Source organism: Chelonia mydas, chromosome 1, assembly GCF_015237465.2.
Source record: "Chelonia mydas isolate rCheMyd1 chromosome 1, rCheMyd1.pri.v2, whole genome shotgun sequence".
Classification (NCBI taxonomy): Eukaryota; Metazoa; Chordata; order Testudines; family Cheloniidae; genus Chelonia; species Chelonia mydas.
In genome coordinates, this window is record NC_057849.1 from 54,947,692 (window position 1) to 54,961,089 (window position 13,398).

The 13,398-nt window shown below is 44.0% G+C and overlaps 1 protein-coding gene and 1 long non-coding RNA gene across 9 annotated transcripts in view; one reads left to right on the forward strand and one right to left on the reverse strand.

The window, feature by feature from the left end:
• Positions 1-12,824, forward strand: LOC114021335. 3 transcript variants are annotated; one of them, XR_006286636.1, is made up of 5 exons: positions 1-210; positions 2,046-2,170; positions 6,546-8,671; positions 11,621-11,778; positions 12,456-12,824. It is a non-coding gene; the product is annotated as an uncharacterized LOC114021335 (long non-coding RNA). The 3 variants fall into 3 exon arrangements; XR_006286635.1 differs by lacking the exons at positions 11,621-11,778; positions 12,456-12,824 and adding exons at positions 4,482-4,639; positions 6,098-6,283 and having other exon boundaries at positions 2-210; positions 6,546-7,865; XR_006286634.1 differs by lacking the exons at positions 11,621-11,778; positions 12,456-12,824 and adding an exon at positions 6,098-6,283 and having other exon boundaries at positions 5-210; positions 6,546-7,865.
• The window catches only part of THSD1 (thrombospondin type 1 domain containing 1), a 32,499-nt gene continuing 20,094 nt past the window's right edge, over positions 994-13,398 (reverse strand). For all 6 annotated transcript variants that reach the window (XM_037892976.2, XM_037892937.2, XM_037892955.2 and 3 more), the window contains 2 exons: positions 6,600-6,758; positions 994-2,476 (listed from right to left, as the gene is read on the reverse strand). In XM_037892976.2, coding sequence (XP_037748904.1) covers positions 1,080-2,476; positions 6,600-6,758 — 1,556 coding nt within the window. In that variant the 3' untranslated portion in view covers positions 994-1,079. The remainder of the gene's footprint in view (positions 2,477-6,599; positions 6,759-13,398) is intronic.

The following is a 13,398-nucleotide window of genomic DNA, read 5'->3' on the forward strand; positions in this document are numbered from 1 at the left end:
GGGAGTAGATAAAAGGGAACATCTCACTCCAGTCCTGGCTGCTGGAGGAGGAAGATGGATGTGTACTGCTGGCTCCTGCTGAGGTACTGTCAGCCTTCCAGATTACAGAATCAAGTCTCCCTGACTAGATTACGAGGGATTCCTATCTATGGAGGCTGATTGAGATGTCAAGCCTCTGCCCGGGAGGACAAGCCTGAAGTGGTCTTAGAGGTAGGAAGTGACCAAGGGAATATATGCGGAGCTGATACTTGAATCCTAAAGAGGGAGACTGCAGGCTTCACAGGACCCTGGATCAGAACCTGGTGGAGCAGGATGGGCTTGGCACTGATAAGTGCCTATTACTGCTAGAGACCCCAGCTATAAACTAGTTAGTCTGTCCCCTCCCACCTGGGGGCTGAAGCCCTGTTTGTGATTGTTTCTCCCAGCCAGGAGACTCAGGAGCTATAGATGGTTTGTCTGTTCAATCCCTCCCTGTGGGCCAGAGCCCCTGATTGTTTGTCTGGCGCAGCTGAGAGTCCTGATGACTGTGTGGTGGAGTGTATCAATGCCACACTGGGCAAGCTGGGGCACCCACCCTCCAATGGATGCACGGAACCCCATGACAAATAGTAAATTTTAAAGATATGCTGAAAACCGTTTACAACCTAGGTTAAAAAACTTGTGAAACAATTCATTAAATAGTGTTGAACAACAGATGTTAGAGGATAACATGCTCTGCTGGTGGATGGTCCACAAGCAGAAAGAGGCTAAATTGACTGGATTCATGATTCAGTATAAATTATTCATTGAGCACTACTCTTTTCAGTGCTCTATAAAATAAAATCTGTCCAATTTCCTCTGTGTCACACTATCATTTCCATTTGCTTTCCCGGGGGGGGGGGGTGTATTGGACAAAACAATGACATCAAAGCACTTTCTATTAATTCAAAAGGAATGCATGCTCACAAGTCAAGCCATAGGATTTCCCTCCTGCCCCAAACAGCTGGAACCTGGTTTCCATTATTGCTTTTATTATAAACCAACAGGTTTTGCAGCTCTTCTCTCACCCCCCCCCGCCCTACAGTGTTGCAATGAGTCATTCAGATCACCAGTTTCTCAACACTTAAAGTACTTGTTTCATCTTCTTCATTTGAACCAAAATATCCAGGCAGGTCAATCATCCATTGCTCCGATTCCGTTAAGCCAAAAGAATTATTATTGTAAAAGGCAAATTCAGGGTCTGTGGGGAAGCTCTGGCATTTGTCCTTTCTGTACTGGAGAGGGCTTAGAGCACTGCCTCGCTGGTAATTATCTTTCAGAGTTGAGATGGGTTCTTTCCTCAAAGCCCCTCGATAGTTTGGCGAAGGGCCCCTCCTACTTCTGTTTGGCTCTGGTTTGTCAGCTCCTGCTACTTGGCCTGCAGGCTGACGGTCACTGATCAGATCCGGCCTCCTCACTGGAGGGCCCCCTTTGTGGCGGTATTTTGTGCCATAGCTCAGTGGTTCACCAGTTAACAGAGTACAAGGAGACTGGTCAGACTTTTCAGAACTTGGATCAGCATCTTTAGATGTCAGCCGGGACTTGTCTTCCAGTGCCTGACCCCAAGTTCTGGTCCTGGAGCTATAAAGAGGAATCTGCCGTGAGGTAAGAGTGGACATGCTCCGTTCCCTATAGGGCCTGACCTTTTTAGTTTCATGGAAACTGGCTGTTCTTCTGAACTGTGGGTTTCTGTGACAGCCTCTCTCCAATGGCTCCCCTTTGTTATCTTGGTATTTCAGGTGAGCTCGTCTAATGAGGGTCTGACTAGGGCTTCTTACAGGATTGGCCTGTGACAGTACAGAGTCCACCCTAGAATTAGATTTTTCCCTAGGGAATTTGAGATGACTGACTGGCTGATCCAGAAATGGAGATTTGATCCTGAATTTGTGTGCAGCAGCCTCCTCCTGGTTTTCTGTGCCCACGGGAAGCACAGCTGTGGCATCGATAACGGTGTCGGTCAGAGGTGTCTGAGATACATGATACACCTTTGTGGTTTCTGTCAGGCCTTTCTTCTTCATCTCTTTCAGCTGTTGCTGTGCAAGGCGATAGCTGAAAATTGGAGGGATTATTTTTTGAGCATTTGACTGAAAACTGTCACTGACAGAGGCGTCGTCATTTTGAGAAAACTGAAGGCTCTTCCTGCAGGTCAAAGGTATGTTAACAGGCTCTCCTGCATGCCCTGGAGGCGCTTCGCTGCCCTCGGAAAAGCTCCCCCGTTGCTTGCCGGCTTGACAGATGTTTTCTTCATCCGAGTTTTTGTGGAAGCTGGGTGAACGGACAGAGTTACGGCGCACAGAGGTGCTGCACTTCTGAGCTCTGCAGAGCTTCCTCCACAGGGTGATGAGAACAGTGGCTAGGATTATGAACAAGCACAAGGAGATGCCAGTGATGGTGACTACATTATTAGCTTTCTGGTCCTCTTGGTGCTGTACAGAAGGAGGGGGTGTAGACTTTATAACTGTAACAAAGAGTGAACACATTCTGTTAGCAATGTTGCATTTTCACTGGACATTTGGAGTTTTAGATAAGATACTTTACAATTAAGAAAAAGAAAATCTATGAATAAAATACATTAAATTGTCTATTTGCCAGCATGTCCCTTGCTCACGTCTGTCTTCGGATAAAATCGGATAAACTTTAGTTTGCAGCAGCAAATCCACCTACTTTATATTGAGGGCGCTGCAGACTTGCCTACCTTTTAAACTTCATTTGCTTACCTACCTTTGCTAGTCTCACCTCTTTTCATGATGCCAGAAGAATATTTTATACACCTGGCCCTAATGTTAGGTTTGAGTTTCACAAATCCAGTGAGAAGCTTTTTGCAAGAGTTGGTAGGGTTTCTATGAAAGGAGCAACCACATAGAGGCAGTGTGACCAGCTGGAGGGGATGTCAGGCTCTGCCATTGGTCTGCTAGCTGACCTTGGGCAAGTCACGTCACTACCTGTGCCTCAGTTTCCCCATCTGTAAAACAGTGATAAAGATACTTGCCTGTTTTGGAATAGCACTTGGAAATCTACAGATGAAAAGTGCTATCCAGGAGTTAACAATTTGCTACTGGAATTGATATATTAGGTCAGCCTAGTGGCTGATTTTAGGGTTTGTGAAAGGTATTTGTTCCCCTCATGCCAAGCAGATCCCCAATGTGAAAGGTAAGTGGCTTGACAGCCCTGCGGTCTGGAGAGAAGATGGACAGCATAAGCAGTGGCAGCACAAGTTTCCCCACCTTGCCCTGAGAATGTTTCTCAGACTCTCACCCAGCGTTTCACCTCGGAGTCAGACAACTGAGTTCTCCATGCCCATTCAGTTCTGGGCTAAGAAGGGGTCTTGGGTTTTTTGGTAATGATATTTGTCTGTTATGAACTGGAGATGGACTTTCAAGAGAAATCCTGGTAACAATACTTTGCACAGCTATAGTGAGGTTCTCAAAGCATTTTACAAACATTAATTAGGCCTCACAGCACACCTGGACAAATATTATACCCATGTTACCAAAGAATAAACCAAGGTGCAGAGAGACTGAGTGATTTTGCCCAAAGTCACCAGCAAATCAGTCAGTCAGAGAACCCCAAAATCCTGGCTCTGAATCTACTTTTCTAGCCATTAGACATTTACTCCTTTTCTAGTTTCTATCTAGCTTAGCTTTCTATTTAGTGCCTGTTATCATGGTGTTCAAACACTAATTTCTTATAGGCCACTAAACAGTTTTCTGATGGTATTGTTCAATTGTTACTGCCCAGACCTGGACAGAAATCAGTGATCTAAAAGTGAAAGGCTCAGGTATCCCTTTACCAGCCCCTCACCCCATCCAGTATCCACTCTACACATTTACATGTATGTTATGGAGTGTCCACCATATAAATTCCCAGAATGCTTTTCAGTGTTCCACAATGACTGCTCAACTAACTGCAGTGTACATGCAGAATTCATAGCTGCAGTCACCAAACCACATGTATACTCCCGAATTCAGGAAAACACTTTTTCCTTCCCACGCCCTTTGTAAAATGCCACCTGGATAATTAGCTTGTTGTTTATACCATATTTTTGGCTCAACAGATCCATAAGGAATGCACCTGCAGTGTGGCATGGTCACTCATTCAGGAAGTCTAGCAGTTCATTTTAATAATAACTTGTACATTCATTTCCAGATGTAAAGTCAAAAAAGCTGTACTCAGTTGGTCACTAGAGGCTCACTGTCCAAGTAGCACTACAAAATTCTTAGTTGCACGGTGGGAGGTGTGGGGAAAGATGATGCCATCAGAAGAGAAACAAGACCAGAATTTGGCTAAGTGTGACTGTGGCTGTGATTGAAACCCCTGGAGTTACTCCAGATTTATACCAGTGGAAAAGAGAAGAATCTGGATCTGAATGTTTTAGTTGTTCGTTTTTTTTCCTTCTCTCCTCACTTTCTTTTCTCACTGCTGCTTGTTGATCTTTTCTATTTATTTCTGCTTCCCCTCTTCAGCCCTTCCACCAGGGTTCCAACCCTCTGTGCTGGCTTCTGTTACACTTGCTCCATCTACTGGACTAACGAATACAAATACAATAATGCTGAAACAGACTCTCCTAGATGGACCAGAGGCACAGCAGAGGATGGTCTGACGCTATTATTTACAGAACAACGTCAGCAGTACCCAGAGCTGGAGCACAATGTGAAAACATCTTTTAAATTCTACACAAGATTAAATAATTCAGGCATAATTTTGTAGTGGCATAAATCTGATTTTGGAGCAGGAAGATCAGAAAACAGGTGTAAAGGTAATTTGGCAGGGACGCAGTAAGCCAGTATAACTTGCATAGCTGAGACATTCTGTGGGTATACAAAATGGGTGCACATTGATTTATGCACAGAGGGGAAGAGTGGTAGCAGGAACAATGTTTCAATGTTGATAAATGCAAAGTAATGCACACTGGAAAACATAATCCCAACTATACATATAAAATGATGGGGTCTAAATTAGCAGTTACCACTCAAGAAAGAGATCTTGGAGTCATTGTGGATAGTTCTCTGAAGACATCCACTCAATGTGCAGCAGCAGTCAAAAAAGCAAACAGAATGTTGGGAATCATTCAGAAAGGGATAGATAATAAGACAGAAAATATCTCGTTGCCTCTGTATAAATCCATGGTATGCCCACATCTTGAATACTGTGTGCAGATGTGGTCGCCCCATCTCAAAAAAAGATATATTGGAATTGGAAAAGGTTCAGAAAAGGGCAACAAAAATGATTAGAGGTATGAAATGGCTACCACATGAGGAGAGATTAATAAGACTTGGACTTTTCAGCTTGGAAAAAAGACAACTAAGGCGGCGGCGGGCGGGGGACGACGACATGATAGAGGTCTACAAAATCATGACTGGTGTGGAAAAAGTAAATAAGGAAGTGTTATTTACTCCTTCTCATAACACAAGAACTAGGAGTCCCCAAATGAAATTAATAGGCAGCAGGTTTAAAACAAACAGGAAGTATTTCTTCACACAACGCACAGTCAACCTGTGGAACTCCTTACCAGAGGATATTGTGAAAGCCAAGACTATAACAGGGTTCAAAAAAGAAAGGTCCATCAATGGCTATTAGCCAGGATGGACAGGGATGGTGTCCCTAGCCTCTGTTTGCCAGAAGCTGGGAATGGGCAACAGGGGATGGATCACTAGATAATTATCTGTTCTGTTCATTCCCTCTGGGGCACCTGGCGTTGGCCACTGTTGGAAGACAGGATACTGGGCTAGAAGAACCTTTGGTCTGACCCAGTATGGCTGTTACGTTCTAAAGGAAGTGTAGCAGATCACTGTTACGCTTGGGAGAGTGGGAGTCAATAATCTGGGTTTGCAGGCCCAGATAAAAATGCTAAGGGCTGACTAACAGGAAGTACTTGGGGTCTGGTGCTGTCAGGTACCATATGGCGCGCTCTCTCTATATATATATCTATATATGGCTATACATACGGTTAATATATTCTCAATCTGTTCCACACAAACTTCCGGTTTTATCATATTTGAAATAAATTTTCATTATTGGCAATATATATATTTTTCATATATATTTTGAAATACATTAAAAATCTCTCTCCTCTGTTCAGAAGCTAGTGATAAAGCTGGACTGTCTGTGTGACTCTTTACTGGCTTCCTTTGCCTGAGCAACTGTGACAGACTGAGCCAGCCCAGATTCATCCCTATTGTGACCAGTGACCTCTCCCGCAATACTCAACACCAATACTCCCTTCCTTGTTGGCAGATGTGATGCCAACGTGGAATCCACCTTCATGGTATGAGTGTCCCTGGACCAGCCATTCTGCCTGTATCTCTCTATCCCCAGCAAACACACAGATGGACAGTACTGCATAGGTTTTCATCAGCCAGTTGGTGGAATTTACTCCAGGGATCCTGGCCACAATGTAGTCAATGGGAGTTTTCCATTGACCTGAATGTGGCCAGGATTTCATCCCCAGTGAATAAGAAGTCACAAGAACTGGTTTAAATGCTTTAGTTTCTCAAACCTATTGTAATATGCGTTTTGTTTTTTTCCAGAGAAAGCAGACACATGTCAAGGAGAAAAGCTCTAAAGAAAGCAGGACCACATACTAGAACATTCCTCTAGAGAGCACAGCGAAGTCTCTTTCGGTGTCCCAGCACAGCCTGGTTTTGCTGGCAGCGATGTAAGACATTCTCTGTGTCGCTCACGGACACCATCCCCACAGGTCACGCTGCAAGGACTCCAGGGCTGCCACAGGCTCCATGTTTCTGTGGATACATGAGATCACAGCAATGAGGAATGCAGCCAGACTCATTTCATCTTACAGCAAAGCTTTCAACTATCCCTCCTTTATATAAAAACTAATCAACCCCAACTCTGCAATTATAACCCTGCAAAGTAAATAGCTGCCGGGGCCGGGGCCTGTGCCTGCTCCCATCAGAGTCAGGGGGCATGCTTCCATCACCTCCAGTGCGAGCAGGATTGTACTCCTACTCTGTTAACTAAGGCCAGCAGGATATGCCTTGTACAACAGCAAATAGAAATGAATCCACAAGTCTTTCTAATAGTTTAGCAGTTTAGGCATTTATAGGGTCCAGTTCCTACCTTGTGTATGCTGGTTTTACATTAGCATCACTATTGATTTCAGTGGGGTTACCCCTGATTTATACTGCTGGGAGAGGAGTCTGAGGCCCAAAGGGATGATTGAAAAAGCAGTGTTGGTTTCTCTCCTGTTATCTTCATAGCACACAAATTATGTTATTGAACCACTAGTTTAACAGTTTTTTAGAAGTCCTAATCTTTTATTGTTTGAGGGGGCACTCAATAAGGAGTTTTAGGATGAAAATTTAAGTTTTTTTTTTTTTTAAGGGGGCAAGGTTCAAGGAAGAATGCATTTTCATTATTTTAAATGCAACGAAAGCAGTTTTTTGTTTGAATTTCAATATCCTCTTGCTGTGTTCATAACTCAAACTTTACAGCACTGAGAATCCAGAAGCTGAAAGTGACCGTACCTGCCAACTTTTGAATGCTATAAATAACATTTGGAAAGAAAAATACAACACCCTTAAACGCCAATAAAATTCATTAGTCCTGGTGTGATTTTTTTGGAGAGACAGAACAATGTGTGATAGATATCTTGGGATTGTCCCCATTAAATATTATTAGTTGGCTTATAGGAACTGATTTGAAATGGACCAGAAATAAAACCATTTAACTGACTATTTTCATTATTTAGGAGGAGTAAAATGCAAAAAGTAAAACCACATAAATGATGGGAAAGTTAGGGTTTTTTTAATTTTCTGTAATAATTCTGGTGTTGCTATTACTAATACAGGTCATGAAATTTGGTTTTAATTACATGATTCTTAACCTCATAGTGTCCCTGTGACTCTTGCTTTAACCCCTGATTCATGAACTGTTTACACAAATCTAAAGAATGTGGTTGTATGACAGAGATGGAGGTTATGGTACATTAGGTGTGGTATTGTTCATGCTGTGTTATTACTTGCAAAGGACCAAAGGGGAAAAATGCAACTGTATTTAAATATGAGGCTTTTAACTGCTTTGGGCCCCAATCCTGCAAATACTTGCAAACATGCCAACATCAGTAAATATACACAGGTGAGTAGTCCTATTGAACTCAGGGATTACTTACATGCTTGAAGTTACTCACATGCATAAATGATTGCAAGATTGGAGCCTTAGGTTATCAGCGTACTCTCTTTTATATGCCTCTGTGACAAGTGTGTCATGCATGTGTGGAAGTTGCCTTACCAAGTTCGGGGGGGTCAGTGCTAACGAGCCAATTCATTTAATGTGGAAGTGGGCTATTCTCAACAGTTGACAAGGAGGGGTGAATAACAAGGGAGGAAAAATCACTTTTGTAGTGCTAATGAGGCAAATGTAATCAAGGTGGCCCATTTAAAACAGTTGACAAGAAGGTGTGAGTATCAGCAGGGGGAAATTAGTTTTTGTAGTGACAGACACCTTAGAATGCAATCTGTAAAAGCCAGCCTGCGAGGCAAGGAGCTGCCTACAGTAGCTAATGGGGAAATGCTGACAAGATGGGTGTTTCCAAAACCCCTCCCCTCTCATGGGGTTAGATGACTAATTCCAGGCTGTAGCGAGGCACCTATCTGTGCTGGCGATTCCCAACCAAGAACCTCTCTCCTGGAGTCAGGTGGGTTTAGTGTCTAAGCTGCTTCTTGCCAGAATGAGTGAGGTACCTGCCTCATGCCACATAAGATAGCTGGAAGAGGTGGTGATACTGGTGCCACCCACCTTGCTGTTTTAGCCCCATGGTGAGAGCACTCACCTGGGATGTGGAAGACACAGGTTCAATTCTCCCTCTGCCTGAGGAGGAGAACGCTTTTGAACAGAGGTCTCCCTCCCTCCATCTCTTGGGAGCCTTCTCTAATGACTGAGCTAGGGGATATTCTGATATCAGGCCCCCTCCATCTTCCCTGCTGAAGCTCTTCCGTTGTATATAAAAGCTTAGCATTGGGCCAGAGACAGAATGAGTCTAGAGTCTTGTGGATAGGGCACCCACCTGGGGAGGGGGGAATCCCCAAAATCCAGCCCCCCCTCCTCCAAAGACTAATCATTTATCCAAAGTGGAACAGCTTCAACAGGAGAGATTGAGGGAGCCCCCCATAAGACTGCCCCATAGCTCAGTGGTTAGAGCACTCTCATGGGGGACCTCTGTGCAAATCATTTCTCCCACACAGGCAGAGAGAGGAATTGAACTTGTCTCCCATAGCCAGGCTGAGCGTTCTAACAAGTGGGCTAAAAGCAGGGGTGAAAGTAAGTCTAGAGACTTACCAGTACGAGGCTGGGCTGGGGCCAGCTCTGGCCCCTGGAAGGGGCGGGGTTAGGGGAGGTCAGAGCCAGCCCCGGCCCATCCTGTACCGGCAAGTGCCTCCTTCCCCCTTCCTGGGGTAACAGTAGCAGCCGGAGGCTCTGGCAGCGGTTTAAAGGGCCCAGGGCGGTAGTGGCGGCCGGAGCCCTGGGCCGTTTAAGTAGTCTCCAGAGCCCCCGCCACCGCTTCCGCAGGGCTCCGGCAGCAGGGCTCCGGGGACAGGGCTCCGGCTGCCACTACCGCCCCGGGCCCTTTAAATCGTTCCCGGAGCCCTGGGGAAGCGGCAGTGGGGCTCCGGGGACGATTTAAAGGGCCCAGGGCTTGGCCGCCGCTACTGCCCCGGGCCCTTTAAATTGCCACCCCAGCCCTGCCGCCACTACCCCAGGGCTCTGGCAGCGGGTCTCTGGCAGCAATTTCAAGGGCCGGGGCTCCAGCTGCTGCTGGGAGCTGCAGGCCCTTTAAATTGTGTCTGGGGAAGCCGATCCACCCCAGTATGGCACACCAGCTCTTGCCGGTACGCTGTACCGGGGTATACTGGCTTACTTTCACCTCTGGCTAAAAGTTACAAGGTGGGGAGGCAGTGGCCCCACCACCTTCTCCAGCCAGATTTTGAATGGGACCTGTCTACCAGATTGGGCCTTATGAGTGAGAGAGTTGGAGGAACACCCATCTTTCCCCCAGTTTATGAATCGCTCTGGGGCTTAGATATGAGTTAGGTGTACACACACCTAGAGTGGGGCAGCAGTACACATGACCAGAGGTAGAAACTTAGGTGATAGGGAACTTTTACAGCAGAAATTTAGGTGCCAAGTGAGTTAGGCACCTACAGGTTAGGTGGCAGCCTAGTGGGTGTTTTGTGAATCGCAGTGAAGCCTAAAACCAGGGCATAGGCACCTAAGTCTGGGGTTCAGGCTCCTAAGTACCTTTGTGGCTCTGGGCCTAAGCACCTTGCAGGTTTGGAGCTCACAATAATCAAAAAGTCTCTCATGGGAGGAAATTACCCAGCTTCTGTGAAAGATAATAGTTTTAAGCTTCGAATCCTTCCTTACAATCTACTAGAATTACAAAAAACAAAGGAAAAAAGAAAGTAAAGCACAACTTATTTTTCTCCATGGACACAAAATCATTAAGACAAATGGATCTAAAGAGCCAGGGGAAAATGTTTACTACAGAAGAAGACACAGACTGTAAACTAACTGTTAAATGTGAATTTTTAATGTAAAATTGGGGAGCCTATCAACATGCAGGTGTTTAACTGATGAGTTAGACAATTTGAAACACATTGGCAATTTGGGAGTCATGAAAGACAAACACAAGTCAGTGACTGTTTTAATTGTTTTGTGTAGCATCTCTCTCCAATTGTGTGTTTCATTCTCAACTTGCAATGGGACGCTATAATATAGCATGTTATCCAACAGAACAATCAACTCAGATTAATTTTCCCCCCCAAAATGACCCCTCTAAAAATTCCACATTCAGTGCTCTTGCAAAGTTATTGCAAGAAGTTAAGGGCTGTCCATATTAGTACATCACAGCAGATGTATAAAAAATTTATCTGGAATATGGAGAGTAAGGACCTGCTCCTTCTCTTATTGATGTAAATGGGAACAGGATTGGGCCCTAAGAGACTTGTAAAGCAGGCATAGTTTTGTAGTAATGGAGCAGTCTTGCACATAAGATCTCTTTTCTAATACTGTCATAACTGGTTACTTTGAATTAATCTGCAAATTCTATTTTTATCCCAATTAAAACCACATCAGCTAAACGTGTCAGATATGGATTCAGGTTATAAAACTAGATGGTTCTCAGATCTTCCTAGGGATTAGAACACTCACAGAATAAGGGGGTCTGATTAATATAATCTTACTTACTCAGGGACCTGGTGGAACAAATTTTGATGGAACTTTACCCGTGTCTCATCCTTTCCCTAGATACTGCTCTTCTGCTCCCTTCCCTTGGTAACTACTGCCCCTTCTTATGGTGGCTCTCCTCCTGTTCCCTTTCACCCTTCTTTGGTAGCAGCTGTACTCTCAAGGTGCTACTAACCACCTTCTCCTTACCCCTTTGTATTGCTCACTAAGAACACTAGGGATCAAAATTGAGCCCTGATGTAAGAAAGCACAACTCTCATTGGATTTAATGGGAATTGCATGCAGGCTGAACTTCATCCTCAGGTATAACTAAGTGTAATGGGGTGAAATTAAGACCAGAAAGGTCAAGAAAACCTTCCCAATTATGAGTGCTATTGATACTATTTTTGATTATTTTTAGTAGAGTAAAGCCCAGAAACTTCAAATGGGATCAGGACTAGAACATGGAATATTCTCTCAAGCAAATTGGTGAAAGCCTTGTTGCTTGGGACATTTTAAAAGAGTACTGGACAAAACACAGGAGAACACAGTGAAGAGAACAAACTTGCGGCGACCCAGGTAATGCATACAGTGGCCTAACAGGAATTTTGTATCTCACACTTCTATGGTATAGAACCAAACTAGATAGATAGATTAGCTGGATGATTTTACTAAAATCAACAGAGAAGCAGTTAACTTTTGACATTTAAGGTGCTATCATTAAGCTTCAGAGTTAGCACCCCATTGAGATGAATAGAGTAGCCACACCCATCTGAGCTATTGTCTCACGGCCCCTCTCTCTGCAGGTTTAGGAAAACTGCACAACATTGGTTCACATTTAAAAGGTTTATTTCACAACCTTAGACGGGATAGACTTTTTTTTAAACAAATGCTACATTGTTTAAAAATGGATGGGTCTGAGATGGGAGTACTGGAATGGCATTTTGGTCTGTTCAGGGTTACCTAGAGACCTGTATTTACTACTCAGAGGATGTACGAGGAACTCCCTCTTCACAGGCATCACTAATGCTCTTGGGTGCCACAGCATAAGAGATGCATTCTGTGCCCTTCCACCCATAATGCAGCACAAGGTGACCTAATCTCCTTGGTATGGGGTCCAGGATCTCAAAGCCAGATCTGTGCTCAAACTGCCCATTGGGCCAGAATCACAAAAGGATAATAGGTTACTCTATTTCTTCTTCTACATCTTACAAAAGAAAAATATTAACACATCTGTCTTTATTTCACAAATGCAGTCTGTCATGGGATCAAGGTCTTTAGACACAACACAATCCCAAGCCAGGCTGAAGCACAGCCAGATCATTCAGGAGAGGGGCTTCATGACAAAGTTCTGACTTGGAATGCCACTCCAGCTCATGCAGAAGCAGCAAAGATTTCCATCTTTGTACTGTCTTCAGATGGCTGCACCCTTCACAGAATAACTTGTGCATCTAGAATGCTGCCATGGGCCTTTGAAGTCCTGCAGACACTGCCACAAAGTCAGATGTCCTGCAGTCTAATTAATTTGAAGTTGACATTTTATTTACAGTTACGTGGTATAGGGTTGCTTTTATCTGCTCTGTACAAGTAACTTGTCAGTCACTTACATAAATCCTTTCTTCACATGTGTAGCCTGATTCTTTCTGCTGGAGCTCGTAAACACATTACTATAGTGAAAGCAAAGGCTACAAAGCAAATTGCAGGGAGTCATAACTTAAAGTGAATCCCACAAAATAAAACAGAAATAATGGGCACTGGAATGTATTTGTGTCATATTGTAGGTATCTGTCTGACTCGATACTTATATAGACCACAGAACTGTAGCATCCAAGCACCTAGGTAGGGGAAAGAAATATAAATAATCTTTCTCCTTCTTCTAGCTATAGACGAATTGCCTTGATTAATGTATGAATTTTTAAAATGTTTTGTGTGCCTCAGAAACAGAGTAATGAGGGAAACCGAAGTTGATGAGATGAGTTTTCCATGCAGTGAGCGTAGAAGTAATTTTCAGGCTATACACTGGTAACTGAAAAGTTAGTAGTTTTACTTCATTCTGTTTTGTAGGTTTTAAAACAGCATAGCAGCACAAATGTAATTAAGCCACAGACAGTATAGCATCTCCTTACTTTATGAAGGACTGAAATTATAAAGCTCGTGTTAATTTTAGAGACTGTCAATCTCTGAGGAGCTCTAAAATTC